We start from the raw sequence: 15,243 nt of genomic DNA, 5'->3' as shown, positions 1-15,243 counted from the left end.
TTTATGGGTGTCCTATTTTCAAACACATGAGCTGTAATTGACGTCTGAGCAATTTCTAAGTATAAAGTGTATTCTCTAAGATAGGTGTCTGAACTTCATTGAACTCTGGCTTAAGCTGTAAGGAGGTTTAGAGGACTTTGAACTTAGTCAAGCCAGTGAGTTACCAGTAAGATTTTTTCTAAAGATATTTCCTTTGCAATTGTCTGACTGTAGAGATTTGGATAGTTCTTAATTCTGCTAAAGAAGGTTGCTACGAAACCTTCACAACAAAGGCTGGAGGGGAAACTCACTCTCTAATTTTTTTCTTCCTACCACCTTTACCCATTTTTTCCCACCCCTACCTCTGCTGCTGCTGCTGCTGCTGAGTCACTTCAGTCGTGTCCGACTCTGTGTGACCCCATAGACGGAAGCCCACCAGGCTCCCCCGTCCCTGGGATTCTCCAGGCAAGAACACTGGAGTGGGTTGCCATTTCCTTCTCCAATGTGTGAAAGTGAAAAGTGAAAGTGAAGTTGCTCAGTCGTGTCTGACCCTTAGCGACCCCACGGACTCTAGCAACCACCAATCTATTCTCTATGAGTTCCCTTTATCACTTTAGATTCCACATATAAGTGAAATGATACAGTATTTGTCATTCTGTGTCTGATTTATTTCACTTAGCATAATTCCCTCAAGGTCCATCCATTCGTGTTGCTGCAAATGGCAGGATTTCTTGGTCTCTTTTGACTGAATATTTCATTGTGTATATACATATATGTGTGTGTGTATCTTACAACTTATTATTCTTTAAAACTTTTATTGGAATATAGTCAATTTACAAAGCTGTGTTAGTCTCAGGTGTACAGCATCTTAAAATTTCTTGATCCATTCATTCACTGATGGACACTTGTTTCCATGTATTGGCTATTGTGAACAATACTGCAATGAACATGGTTATCTTTCTTGACAGCAGCTTCATTTCCTTCAGATAAATACCCAGAAGTGGAATTGATGGCTCATGTTAATTCTGCACCTCTGTACGGTTTTCCATAGTGATTGCACCAGTTAACATTTCACCAACAGTGCTCAAGGGTTTCCTTTTCTCCACATCCCTACCAACAATTATTTGTTGTTTTGGTAATAGTCATTCTAACAAACATGAGGTGATATCTCACTGTGGTTTTGATTTGCATTTCGCTGATGACCAGTGATGTTGAGCATCTTTTCACCTGTTTACCATTTCTTTGTCTTCTTTGGAAAAATGTCTATAGATCAATTCTTCTGCCCATTTTAAATCAATTTTTTTTTATTGAGTTGTATGGGCTCTTTATCGGAGAAGGCAATGGCAAGCCACTCCAGTACTCTTGCCTAGAAAATCCCATGGATGGAGGAGCCTGGTAGGCTGCAGTCTGTGGGGTCGCTAAGGGTCAGACACGACTGAGTGACCTCACTTTCACTTTTCACTTTCACACATTGGAGAAGGAAATGGCAACCCACTCCAGTGTTCTTGCCTGGAGAATCCCAGGGACGGGGGAGCCTGGTGGGCTTCCGTCTATGGGGTCACACAGAGTCGGACACGACTGAAGTGACTTAGCAGCAGCAGCAGCAGCAGCATGGGCTCTTTATATATTTTGGATTTTAACCCTCATCAGATATGACTTGCCAATATTTCCTTCCATTCTATAGGTTGCCTTTTCATTTCACTGATGTATTTCTTTGCTGTACAGAGATTTTAGTTTGATGTAGTCCCACGTGTAGTCCCATTTTTGCTTTTGGTCAAATCTAAAAAAATCATTGCTGAAACTATATTCTCCAATTACATTATGCTCAGTGTCCTCGGTCATGGGCTTGGTTTGTGACCCCATGGACCATGTTTGCCAGGCTCCTCTGTTCATGTATTTTTCCAGGCAAGAGTACTGGAGTGGGTTGCCATATCCTACTCCAGCGGATCTTCCCAACCCAGGGACCAAACCTGAGTCTCTCAAGTCTCCTGCATTGGCACATGGATTCTTTACCACTGCATTACCTGGAAGCCCAATTACATTAGGATTCTCATAAAGAGTACACCCAACTTAAAGTGGCTTGAATGAAAATATTTATTGGTTCACATAACCGAAAGCCCAGAGATAACTCAGTTCTCAGGACTGATTTATTCCAGTGATTGTGCTCCCTCCTTTCCCTCACATTCTTTTGACTTTGCTGTCTTTTGGCATCAGTTTCATTCTCAAACAGGTCATAGGACAGCTGCAGCTGTTTCAAGACACATATTCACACATAACAAATAGCAAAAGAGTAATTTTCAGCAAGTGTCCTAGAAATAGAAGCTACTAGCAAACGTCTCCTGGCATCCCAACGGCCCACATTTCTGAATCAATTCCTGACAAGGAAAATAAGGTCACCCTTATAGATTACTTAGACCCATCCCTGAAGTTGTAGGTGAGGTTGGCCTTTCCTCAATCACATGGGACACAAACAGAGTGACTGCTACAACAAAATCAGAATTGGGAGAAAAAATGAGAGGTAAAGTTTGGGTGAGAAACTGATTCTGTCTACTAGGAATCAATTCTTAGCTTTTTTCCAATGCAGATTAAAAGATAACATGGGAAACTATTTAGTGCCTCTACTATTTAGTGCCTTATTATAAAAAGGATTTTAAGTGACTTTAATATAGCAAAATAAAATGAATAAAGAGAAAGGATAGAAAAAGTTAAAACAAGGGACAAGCCCACTACACATTTATTCAGTATGATCCTTTTTACTTGTGGGATACATATTTGACCCAGTTTCTGTCAGTTTAAAGATGAAAACTGAATCAGAAAATCTATCAGTCAAGCCTATTTTGGTTGCAAGTGTCAAAGATCCAAATCGAACAGGCATAAATACAAAAAAGGAAATTTATTGGCTTATTTAATAGGACAGTCTGTGAATAGAACTAGCTTTAGGCACCGATTAGGTCCACAGACTCAAACAAGGTTATCTGGACATTTACTTTTCTGTTGGTTTCATTTTTAAGTAGCCTCTTTCACCTGCTGGCAAAGAGAGCCTCAAAAACTCTGTGCTTACATAGGTCTTACAGCTAGTGATTCTAGTGAAAAGAGAGCATCTCTTTCTGAGAGCACCAGAAAAAGCACTTGGTTGGATTCTGTTTGGCCCTCTTTGTGGTTAGTCCCAACTCTGGACTAAACAATGTGGACAAAGGAATGAGGCTTTCTAACTGGTTAGCCTGGGTCATTGTGCCCTCTCCCATAAGCCCCAGGGGGTGCTACATGATTAACAATCCCATTAGGAAATCATTATCTTTCATTGGCAGCTTCAGTAAGGAAAAGGGTTAAGCAAACAAAATATCTTGATAACAACATAATTCCATATACATAAGATATAAACAAATCAACTGTTCAGAAGCCCAGCTACTCTCCAGACTAATACTTAAGAAACAATGTCTCCTCTAGGACCTCAACAACACACTGATAGGGATATTTTATTCTACAAGTGTCTTCTATTACAGCTCCATTACAAACCAGTGGCATAATACCAATGTGGTTTGATTATTTTTTTTTAATTCTATGAGACTAGAGCAATGCAATTCAAACACACAGCTCTTTGTGATTTTTTTCCAAGGATAAAATTTAGCATCTAAACAGGACAAGATGGAATGAATATTCTTCAGGTGTCTTAGTCACAACCCTTAGCTGCAGGGAATAAACTGGTATAGCCATCTTACTGAGAGATATAAACTAAATGCAAAACAAACAAGAAACGGTATTTTGTTTCCACCATTGTCTTAAACCATCACACCTCTTTCATTGCCCTTGACATCTTGGGCAGCCCCTATAGCTTTTCAGTCTCTTTCAGGTTTAAATGGCCCAAGCTAATTTAATTTACAACTCTCTCGCATTCACTTTTTAAAAACAGCTTTATTAAGATATAAATTATATATAATTCAGTGTTTAAATGTACAATTCAGTGGTTTTTAGCATATTCAGAGTTGTGCGACCATCACTACAATCAATTTTAGAACATTTTCACCACCCACAAAAGAAACTCACACTTGGTTTAAAGTCTCTCTCCTTTTTTGGCTCAGGGACCAGCTATTGCTGGAGAGAGAAATGTCACTCCTTTTATCATTTTCCTTTGTTATTCTATTTCTCCCCTACAAATTCCAGAAATGGGGCAGGGAAGGTGAGGACCAGGGAAAAGAGGCAAAGATAGTTTTACTGAGGTGGCAGGATGACCAAATTTTCCCAGTTTGCCTGACACTGATGAAGTTTTTTAGGATACAAGACTTTCATGGGCAAACTCAGAAAAGTTCCAAGCAAACTGGGATGGTTAGTTACCATATTGATCTGGTGCTGTTTGCATTAATAACTCACTCATTTGATCAATAGCTAATCATCACACTTTATCACAGCCACTTTCCAACTGTTCCAACTCTTAGTTCTTTGGTGACCGCCAAACTGGAATTTCCTAACACAGTGTATACACACTGGCTGACCTCTTCCCCTTTCAAATCCTGTCTTCCATTGCTGGTAATGTTAAATTTGATTGGGTTAAAATGGTAACAACAAGAAAGCTTGACCATTATAACGTCAAGTTTCTACTTTCATGACTAGCAAATGATCCACAGGGTGATATTTCAATGCCATTTAGATATTCAGCCCCCAAACAACATTTTACCTAATGGTTTCAGCATTAGCAGCCTTTGATTTGTTTCATTAGGGGTTGCAAAATGATTTATTCTCTAATTCAGAAAGATGAGTCATGTTGCTAGGAATATTCATGTACAAATACCCATGTGGACATGTTTTCAATTTTCTTGGGTATATATATATATAAACCTAAGAATGGACTCCGGGAATTGGTGATGGACAGAGAGGCCTGGCGTGCTGCAATTCATGAGGTCGCAAAGAGTCGGACACGACTGAGTGACTGAACTAAACCGAACTGAAGAACCATAGCAACTCTAACACTTGAGAAATTCCCAGACTATTTTACAAAGCAGCTCCACCATTTTACAATCCTGCCAGTAGCATTGAAGGTTGTATTTGCTCCACACCCTTGCCAACACTTGATATGGTCAGTCTTTTGGGGGATACAGTCATTCCAGTGGGTGTGAAGTGGTGGCTCAGTGGGGTTTTGACTTCTATTTCCCAATACTTTGGCCACCTCATGCGACAAGTTGACTCACTGGAAAAGACTCTGATGCTGGGAGGGATTGGGGGCGGGAGAAGATGGGGACAACAGAGAATGAGATGGATGGATGGCATCACCAACTCAATGGACATGAGTTTGAGTGAACTCCGGGAGTTGGTGATGGACAGGGAGGCCTGGCATGCTGTGATTCATGGGGTCGCGAAGAGTCAGACACGACTGAGTGACTGAACTGAATGATAATTAAAAGACGCTTACTCCTTGGAAGGAAAGTTATGACCATCCTAGATAGTCTATTAAAAAGCAGAGATATTACTTTGCCAACCAAGGTCCGTCTAGTCAAGGCTATGGTTTTTCCCGTGGTCATGTATGGATGTGAGAGTTGGACTGTGAAGAAAGCTGATCGCCGAAGAATTGATGCTTTTGAACTGTAGTGCTGGAGAAGACTCTTGAGAGTCCCTTGGACTGCATGGAGATCCAACCAGTCCATTCTAAAGGAGATCAGTCCTGGATGTTCATTGGAAGGACTGATGCTAAAGCAAGCTGAAACTCCAATACTTTGGCCACCTCATGCGACGAGTTGACTCACTGGAAGACTCTGATGCTGGGAAGGATTGGGGGCGGGAGGAAAAGGGGACGACAGAGAATGAGATGGCTGGATGGCATCACTGACTCGATAGACATGAGTTTGAGTGAACTCTGGGAGTTGGTGATGGACAGGGAGGCCTGGCGTGCTGTGATTCATGGGGTCGCAAAGAGTCAGACACGACTGAGCGACTGAACTGAAGTGAACTGAACTGAACTGAATGATAAATTATTTTTGAGCATTGTTTGTGTGCTTGTTGGTCAATTGTCTACCTTCTTTGGAGAAATGTCTACTCAAATCCTCATCCCTTTTAAAACTGGGTTGTGTTTTGTTTAATATACATTCTGGATACAAGCCCCTAATCAGACACACGATTTGCAAATATTTTCTCCATTCTATAGGTTGTCTTTTCACTTTTTTGATGTTACCCTTTGAAGCATTATTTTTTCTTTTGTGACGTGTGCTTTTCCGGTTGTACCTAATGCTTTGCCTAGCCCAGGTTCACAAAGATTTACTGTTTTTTTCTTCTAAGAATTTTGTTTTAGCTCTTTTATTCATGTTTATGAGGCATTTGCATTAACTTCTGTACACGATGTAAGGTCTAACTTCACTCTTTTACAAGTGTATATCCAGTTGTCCAGCACCTTTGGTAAAAAGACTTCTTCCCCAGAGAATTATCTTGTCACCCTTGTCAAGAATCAATTGCCTATTATAAAAGGGTTTATTTCTGGACTCTCAATTCTATTGCATTGAGCTATATATTTATCTTTATGCCAGTCACACATTGTCTCAATTATTGTAGCTTTGTAGTAAGTTTTGAAATCAGGAAGTATAAGTCCTCCAAATTTGTTCCTTTTTAAAATTGTTTGGCTATTTTGAGTTCCTTGCATTTCCAGATAATTTTAAGATCAGCTTGTTAATTTCTGCCCAAAAGGCAGCTGGGATGTCAACAGTGATTGTCTTGAATCTATAGACCCATGAAGAATATTGCTAACTTAACAATATTAAATCTTCCAATCTATTAACATGGGATGTCTTTCCATCTATTTCCTTATTCTCAGGTCTTTAAAAATTCCTTTAAAAAATGCTTTGTAGCTTTCAACATACAGTCTTGCACTTCTTTGATTAAATTCCTAACATTTTATCGTTTTGATGCTATCATAAATGGAATTTCATTTTAAAATTGTTATTGTTAGTATAGCAATACAATTGATTTTGTACATTGCTCAACTTAAAAAAAATTTTTGTGTGGAGTCTCTAGAATTTTCTGTATACAAGATCACGTCACCTGCAAATGTTGTTCAGTTGCTAAGCCATGCCTGGACAATACGATCCCATGGACTGCAGCACACTAGGCTTCCCTGTCCTTCACTGTCTCCCAGAGTTTGCTCAAATTCATGTCCATCAGGTTGTTGATGCCATCCAACCATCTCATCCTCTGTTTCCCCTTCTCCTCTTGCCCTCAATCTTTCCCAGCATTAGGGACTTTTCCAATGAATATTCAGGATTAATTTACTTTAGGATTGACTGGTTTGATCTCCTTGCTGTCCAAGGGACTCTTTCAAGAGTCTTCTCCAGCACCACAATTTGAAAGCATCAATTCTTTGGTGCTCAGCCTTCTTGATGGTCCAACTCTCACATTCATACATGACTACTGGAAAAACCATAGATTGACTATATGGACCTTTGTTGGCAAAATGATATCTCTCCTTTCTAATATGCTGTCTAGGTTTGTCATGGCTTTTCTTCCAAGGAGCAAGAGTTTTAATTTTGTGGCTGCAGCCACCATCCACAGTGATTCTGGAACCCAATGAAATAAAATCTGTCACAGTTTCCACTTCTGTCCTATTTGCCATGAAGTGATGGGACTGGATGCCATGATCTTAGTTTTTTGAATGCTGAGTTTTAAGCCATTTTTTCACTCTCCTCTTTCACTCTCATCAAGAGGCTCTTTAGTTCCTCTCTGCTTTATGCCTTAGAGTGGTATCATTCGCATGTCTGAGGTTGTTGATATTTCTCTCAACAATCTTGATTCCAGGTCATGAGTCATTCAGCCCAGCAGGTCCCATGATGTACTCTGCATAAAAGTTAAATAAGCGGGTGATAAAATATAGCCTTGATGTACTCCTTTCCCAATTATGAACAGTCTGTTGTTCCATGCGTGGTTCTAATTGTTGCTTCTTGACCTGAATTCCAAAAACAACATCTACTGCTTCACTGACTATACTAAAGTCTTTGACTGTGCGGATCACAAAAAGCTGTGGAAAATTCTTAGATAGGAATACCAGACCACCTTATCTGTCTCCTAAGAAACCTGTATGCAACTATATAGAAGACGTTTTCTTTCTTTCTAACTGGATGCTTCTTATTTCTTTTTCTTGCCTAACTGCCCTGGCTATGGGCCTGCAGTACAATGTCGAGTAGAAGTGGTGAGAGTGGACATCCTGTCTTGTTCCTGATCTTAGGGAGAAAGTATTAAGTTTGATGTTAGCTATATGTTCTGGTTTTGTTGTTGTTGTTGTTTTGTTTTTTATAGTTGCTCTTTATCAGGTTGAGGAAGTTCCTTCCTATTCCAAGTTAGCAGAATGTTTTATTATGAAAGGGTGTTGCTGCTGCTGCTGCTGCTAAGTCGCTTCAGTTGTGTCCGACTCTGTGCAACCCCATAGATGGCAGCCCACCAGGCTCCCCCATCCCTGGGATTCTCCAGGCAAGAACACTGGAGTGGGTTGCCATTTCCTTCTCTAATGCGGGAAAGTGAAAAGTGAATTGTCAGATGCTTTTCCACATTGAGATGACCATGTGATTTTTGTGCTTTATTCTATCAATATGGCATATTACACTGATTGATTCTTGAGTGTCATACTAGCCTTGCATTCCTGGTATAAATTCTATCAGGTCACAGTGTATAATCTCTTTTATGTTGCTGGACTCAGTTTACAGAAAGAATACAAAGTGGATCTTGATGGGGTGAATTGAAGATAAGCAGCATAGCAACCGAAGTCAGTAAGTCCCGACTCTGAAGCACACTAGAAAGTAAATCAATATGGATACGCAATTTGATGGTTTAAATGAAAAATGTATAAAAATATGAAGGCATGGTTTCCTAGTCACAAATTACTTGTAATATTGATGAGAGGATATATACACATAAAATAATGAGTAAATATTTTAAAATAGGACTAGGTGTAGAAAATAAAATCAAGGTAAGAGGTTACCTTGGGCTTCCCTGGTGGTTCAGACAGTAAAGAATCCACCTGCAATGCAGGAGACCTGGGTTCAATCCCCGAGTTGGGAAGACTCTCTGGAGAGGGAAATGGCAACCTACTCCAGTATTCTTGCCTAGAGAATTCCATGGACAGAGGAGACTGGCGGGCTACAGTCCATGAGGTCGCAAAGAGTGGGACACGACTGAGCGACTAACACTTTCATTTTCACAAGTGGTTACCTTGTGCTTCATTTATATTCACGTAGTGGAAGGCACAAAATATTGGTTTCAGTACTCAACACCTAGCTTCCTGGGAAAAACTTTTAAACTATGAAAGATTGATACCAGAAAGCTAACCTGGAAGAAAAAAACATTTAATGGGCACATACTATGTACTTGGTGTTTTAAAATATTCTTAAACTAGAAACTGTAATTATTATTCCTGATTTACAAATAAAGGAATTACAGTTCAAAAAATTAAGTTAACTTTAACTGGAAGCCAGGACATGATTTCAAGTGTGTCTGATTTGTCCAGGAGTACAGCTCTCTGTGCTACATCCACATTCTAGAAGCATCCTAAAGCATAAGACTTGGAGGTTAATAGTCTAGAATTTAAGTCTCATAAATAACATTAGTTATTAAATTTTGAACAATTCATAGCACCTCTCATATGCCTACTTACTCTGTTTAAATAACATAGAGATGATAGCATACCCTGCTTTTATCTCTGAAGGATCATAGAGTAAAATCCAAGCATGGCAGAGGGTTAGGCCAAAATACTAAACATGACTGCGTGTGAATGTGTATGCGATACTTATAATTCTGTATCTATACTCCAAAGTCAATATTAAAACTGTTAACAGAAATCACTACTAATGGAAAACACTGAGGTTACTGTTAGTTTTTAAACAGTTTGTCTTTCATTTCTCAAAAATTCCTTGGCAAATATTCTATGTTGAAATGGTATCTGAAAAAGTGAGGAAATAAGATTTAAAAGTGAGGGAAATGACACATTAATAAAAAGGCAAAGTTTTCAGTATATAGTCATTAGTACCCAAATCTGTGCATGCTATTTATAGAGGTTCCATTAACTAGTTTCATGACCAAGGCCAAGTTCTCTACATTATGATTCAGTTAATCTCCTAATACAGAAACATCGGTTCTATTACCAGAGGGGTGTTGTGTAGAATGAGATTATAATATGAAAGTCACAGAAGAAAGCTAGCAATGAATTTCACCATTTGGGACCTGCTCATAGGAAAAACATCTTTCATCACTAGAATCCATTCTCCATATCTATGGCCTCAGCTGAAAGAAACTATTATTCTGATAACCTCCCTAACCTCCCCAATTCCCACTACAGGTCTTTCTAAATTGTCAGATGAACCTTATGGTTAAGCCATTTCTCTTTCTGGTGACAGAGACAGAAGTAACCTGATGAACTCAAGATCACTTCTGGCCTTTATAAGTCTAGGAACTTTTACATCCTACTTCTCAAGGCTGAAAATTTTTATGCTATACCATTTACCTTATATCCTTTGCATCTTGCCCAGGGTAACACATCCAAAAAGTACATAATAAAAAGAGAAAATAAAATTAAAAAACAACAAAAAATCTTCCCTCTAATACTTGGCTACGATTGTATTCAGGGTATGAATAAGAGATGCTACCATTATAGAATGGCAATTTTTATTTTACAATGACAGGCAAAATAACTGCTATTGAGTTGACCGTGAAGTCACATTTGAGCTCATACCTTGCAGCTGAACTTTCCCAATTCATCAATTAATTCCACTGAAAACAGACTCAAGCCTCTGTCTGTAGAAGAAGTGTAGGCCAGATTTAACCACGATGATGGAGATGGCTGACAAGATTAAGCAAAGAAAATGACTACAGTCTGTTTCAAGTTCTTTTTCTTCTTGGAAACATTCTTCATGGTAATATAAGACTCAAAATAAAGACAGACTGTCCAGGCCAGAGAAGATTAAAGCTATCATAGACAATTGTAGATTATTCTTCTGTCTTTGTCTGGTGATATCCATGTCTCTCAGAGAGGTCTGGCTAAACGAGAATATTCTTTGCAATAGCATTCAAAGTCCTTACTTGGGTCACATCTGTAACCTTTAGAGAATATTCTGAGTTAGAAAGAGAGGCTCCCATAGCAACAGAGGAATTTCTGCAATGGAAATAATAAAGAAACAGATAATTACATAAGTTGTTAAATGAACCCTCCTACTGGCACTCCATTTTAGGGTAGATTTCATGGCTCAAGAATAAGGACCCTGAACTAACATATTTCATAATTTTTATTAATTACTCGAAACACCTAGTGTCTAAATATACCAGATAGTATATTTGATTTTATATCTGGGATTGTAAATCTAAGGCTCTTGCTTCTTTTATATCTCATTTTCCCCAACTTATAAACAGAAATAATCAATTAACTATTAAATTATAGGAGTCCTCTCAAGTATGATAGAAAACACATAATAGTTTAAATTCCTTAAAAGTGATCAAATTTCAAAATGACTAAAAATAGGGAATTCCTTGGTGGTCCAGTGGTTAGGACTCTGCTTTCATCGCCAAGGGTGTGGGTTGAATCCTTGGTCAGGGAACTAAGATTCCACAAGCTGTGAGGCAAGGTCAAAAACAATGAAATTAAAAAAAAGAGAGAGAGAGAGTAAAGATGAGGAAATATTTAAGTATTAACAGTAGGAAAGATAAAAAGGACTACAGCTCTTCCATCCTTATTACCATAGTTATTAACTTTGCTAAAGGAAATCATAGGTGAATGGGCACACATACATATCTACTTCATCTGAAGCTTAGCTGCTGCATTAGAGTTTACTATTAACTGGTCTAAGTTCAGCAAAGCCTTAAAGATTTGGAGGTTAGCCTATGTTCAGAAGAGCCTGCTTATTTAAGGCAGGATAAGAGCCACTCTGCAGTTAAAAAACGTTAAAAATGACTAATACTTACATGCTTATCACAACATTCTATTCATTAATCATGCCATCAACTAAGGTTTTCCTATTTGGAGAAGTAAAAATTAATCCCATTCCTTTTTGTAGGAGTCAAAGGAGTCATTTTTACCGAAACTTCATTCCTGAATCTCTGGCCAACCGAGCAGAACAGTGGAATTCTGTAGCACCTGAACCCTCGAGGATCCTTTGCAGATTTCTATCGGTTATGCCACCCCCTGTTGGAAAGAATAAGTAATATAGTAAATAGAATAGATTTTCATATAAAATTTAGTGACTAATATGACTGCTAGCTCTACCTGGAATCTTCATACTGAAATTCCTCATTGATATTCTCTCTTTACTCAGCTAAAATGAATTTAGAAACAAATGATGAAAGACAAGACTGCAAACTCTGGAGAACAAAAGATAAGATCAAAGCACCTTTATGACAGAACTGTACATGCCCACTGGTTTGTATAACAATGCTCATGTTACTGATTTTAAATCTAAAAAGATTACTCTGGGGCAAGGAAAATCATTGAGTACTCAAGCCCTGCTTCCCCTTAATTAAAGCAAAATCAAATTAAAAGCAAAGACTCAGAAACGTATCTCAGAGAAAACCTCAAAACAAAATCAAAAACAAAAACAGAACATCTCCAAGGTTCTTTCTCTGGCACATAACACATGGACTTCACTGGACATGGGAACAATGCAAGGTGTTACACAGTTTCTTTATTATAACGCCATTTTTAAAATTTCATTTTACAGAAGAATTTGATTCCAGTTTATTAAAATTGCATAATCAATGATTTTATGACTCATTTGTTTTAAGGAACAATCTTTTAAATGTCTGTATATAAAGAATTATATTCTGAACTGATAGTAGATTAGATGACTATTAAAATATGTATTTTTTACCTCAAGCTATTAAAGTTGCTTGAGATCAACTTTATTATGACCAACCTAGACAGCATATTAAAAAGCAGAGACATTACTTTGCCAACAAAGATCCGTCTAGTCAAGGCTATGGTTTTTCCATGTATGGATGTGAGAGTTGGACAATAAAAAAGCTGAGCACCAAAGAATTGATGCTTTTGAACTGTGGTGTTGGAGAAGACTCTTGAGAGTCCCTTGGACTGCAAGGAGATCCAACCAGTCTATTCTAAAGGAAATCAGTCCTGAATATTCATTGGAAGGACTGATGTTGAAGCTGAAACTCCAATACTTTGGCTACCTGATGCAAAGAACTGACTCACTGGAAAAGACCCTGATGCTGGGAAAGATTGAAGGCAAGAGGAGAAGGGGATGACAGAGAATGAGATTGTTGGATGACATTACCGACTAGATGGACATGAGTTTGAGTAAGCTCCGGGAGTTGGTGATGGACAGGGAAGCCTATTGTGCTGTAGTCCATGGGGTTGCAGAGTCGGACACAACTGAGCGAATGAACTGAACTGACTGATTAAAGTTGCTGAAATAACTTGACTTACTCTTTCAGACTCATTTACTTTTTTTCTTTTAGTCATATAGTACAACAACAACAAATACCACCGAGCCCTAAGAAAGAACACAGACTGAGAGGTCAGGTTTAGATTAGAATCCTGGCTTTACCACTGTGGCCCTTCACAGCTATGTGGCCTTGGATAAATTACTCAAGTCCACTGAGCCTCAAATTTTTTCATCAAAGAGGGATAGTACTGCTTACTTCACAAACTTGTTGTAAGGATTAAAAGACAAATATTTGTTATTTCCTTCTAACAAATAACAGAATATCTGGTCACTGAAATACATGTTACTCAGTTATCAGAACATAATACATTTCCCAAACATAGATGAACAGTTGGGACTTGAAAGAACAACTAGTTCAATACCTTCTCTTTATAAAGATAAGGGAACTGGAGCCTAAATTATAAGGTTTATGAAAATCCCCTAGAGGGTAACTGCTATATTTTATCTTTATATTTCCCAGTGATGGACACATATTAGGCATTCAGGCTGATTTACCCAGGAAATTTTACTTGCTGGTATTTATTTACATGAAATTATTGTAATTTGTTTACAGATCTACTCAGTAAGCTCCTCAAGTAGAAGGATTACTTCATATACATTTCTGTGTTTTTAATATCTACCACAGAACCTGGCATATAATCAGCATTTTCTTGTTAAGGTTTGTTAAATAATCACAAATACTTTTGAATATAACATCATCTCACTTAAGACTATAAGCCTCTTGAGGAAGTAGTTTCTTGTATAACTCTGTATCCCAAGTAGTGCCTTGCACATAGCACATAACTTAATAAGTACATATAATGCAAAAGCAATCTTAAGTTAACAACTGTCTAAGTGTGGGTATTAATTGTTAAGACTAAATACATTTAGTCTTAATGGAAATGCATCAGATACAATTAAGTCTCTTTAAGATTCCCTGATTAATCTGTTAAGGGTCTCAATTTAACAGATAATGTATGCTTTCTGTCTGCTTATGTTTCAGGAACTTGCTACAAGTCAAAGCTTTCCTAAAATTCTGATACTATACCTCTATTTGGCCTCTTTTAAAAAGTTTTCTTATATCTGCTGCTGCTAAGTCACTTCAGTCGTGTCTGACTCTGTGTGACCCCACAGACGGAAGCCCACCAGGCTCCCCTGTCCCTGGGATTCTCCAGGCAAGAACACTGGAGTGGGTTGCCATTTCCTTCTCCATTTCTTATATCTAACTATCACCATTTTGACTCCTGGTCTGTCTTGGCATTACTGGTATTAAGACAACCAGACATATGCCTTCTGATGTGATGAAACAAGAAGTATATAGAATTACTGTGAACTATTTCTACCAAAAATATTTAACCAGAGTCTAACCAAGTCTTATGATCTAACTACCAGTTTATAGGAAATACAGAGACTAGGAAATACATGCTAAACAATATTGAAAGGAAACAATCCAATAAAACCAGAAATTAGGACATTTTATAGTGTAAGTGGTTCAAACTTTTTAAATGTCTTTTTTTTAAGCAGAAAAAGAAAACTTCTATATTAAAAGATATTAAGAAAGATAACAACCAATTGCAACCCTTGTTCCTTGACTGGATCCTGGTTTGAATATATCAGCTATAAAAAACATTCTGGGTACCATTAGTATTGGCCGAGTATTAAATGGTATTTTAGGGAATTCGTGTTTATTTTGATAGATATGATAATGATATTGTGGTTCAGTTCAGTTCAGTTCAGTCGCTCAGTCATGTCCGACTCTCCGCGACCCGATGAATCACAGCACGCCAGGCCTCCCTGTCCATCACCAACTCCCGGAGTACACTCAAACTCATGTCCACAGAGTCGGTGATGCCATCCAGCCATCTCATTCTCCGTC

At 38.2% G+C, this 15,243-nt stretch overlaps 1 protein-coding gene across 6 annotated transcripts in view; it reads right to left on the bottom strand.

Moving 5' to 3' along the window:
• Positions 1 to 1,600: 1,600 nt before the first annotated feature.
• CUTC (cutC copper transporter) overlaps positions 1,601 to 15,243 on the bottom strand; it is a 43,819-nt gene continuing 30,176 nt past the window's right edge. For 3 of the 6 annotated variants that reach the window (XM_088842258.1, XM_088842259.1, XM_055424898.2), the window contains exons 8-9: positions 12,010 to 12,115; positions 10,592 to 11,092 (exon numbers count right to left, since the gene is read on the bottom strand). In XM_088842258.1, the coding sequence (XP_088698384.1) occupies positions 10,978 to 11,092; positions 12,010 to 12,115 (221 nt within the window). In that variant the 3' untranslated portion in view covers positions 10,592 to 10,977. Of the gene's footprint in view, positions 7,789 to 10,591; positions 11,093 to 11,895; positions 12,116 to 15,243 lie in introns of those variants that run through there. The other 3 variants (XR_016038773.1, XR_016038774.1, XR_016038775.1) reach the window with 3 other exon arrangements.

Source organism: Moschus berezovskii, chromosome 12 (assembly GCF_049115385.1).
Source record: "Moschus berezovskii isolate FMDL1 chromosome 12, NW_MosBer_1.0, whole genome shotgun sequence".
Taxonomy (NCBI): domain Eukaryota; kingdom Metazoa; phylum Chordata; class Mammalia; order Artiodactyla; family Moschidae; genus Moschus; species Moschus berezovskii.
The sequence above is the reverse complement of the archived record's forward strand: the minus strand, read 5'-3'. Positions and strand labels throughout refer to the sequence as shown.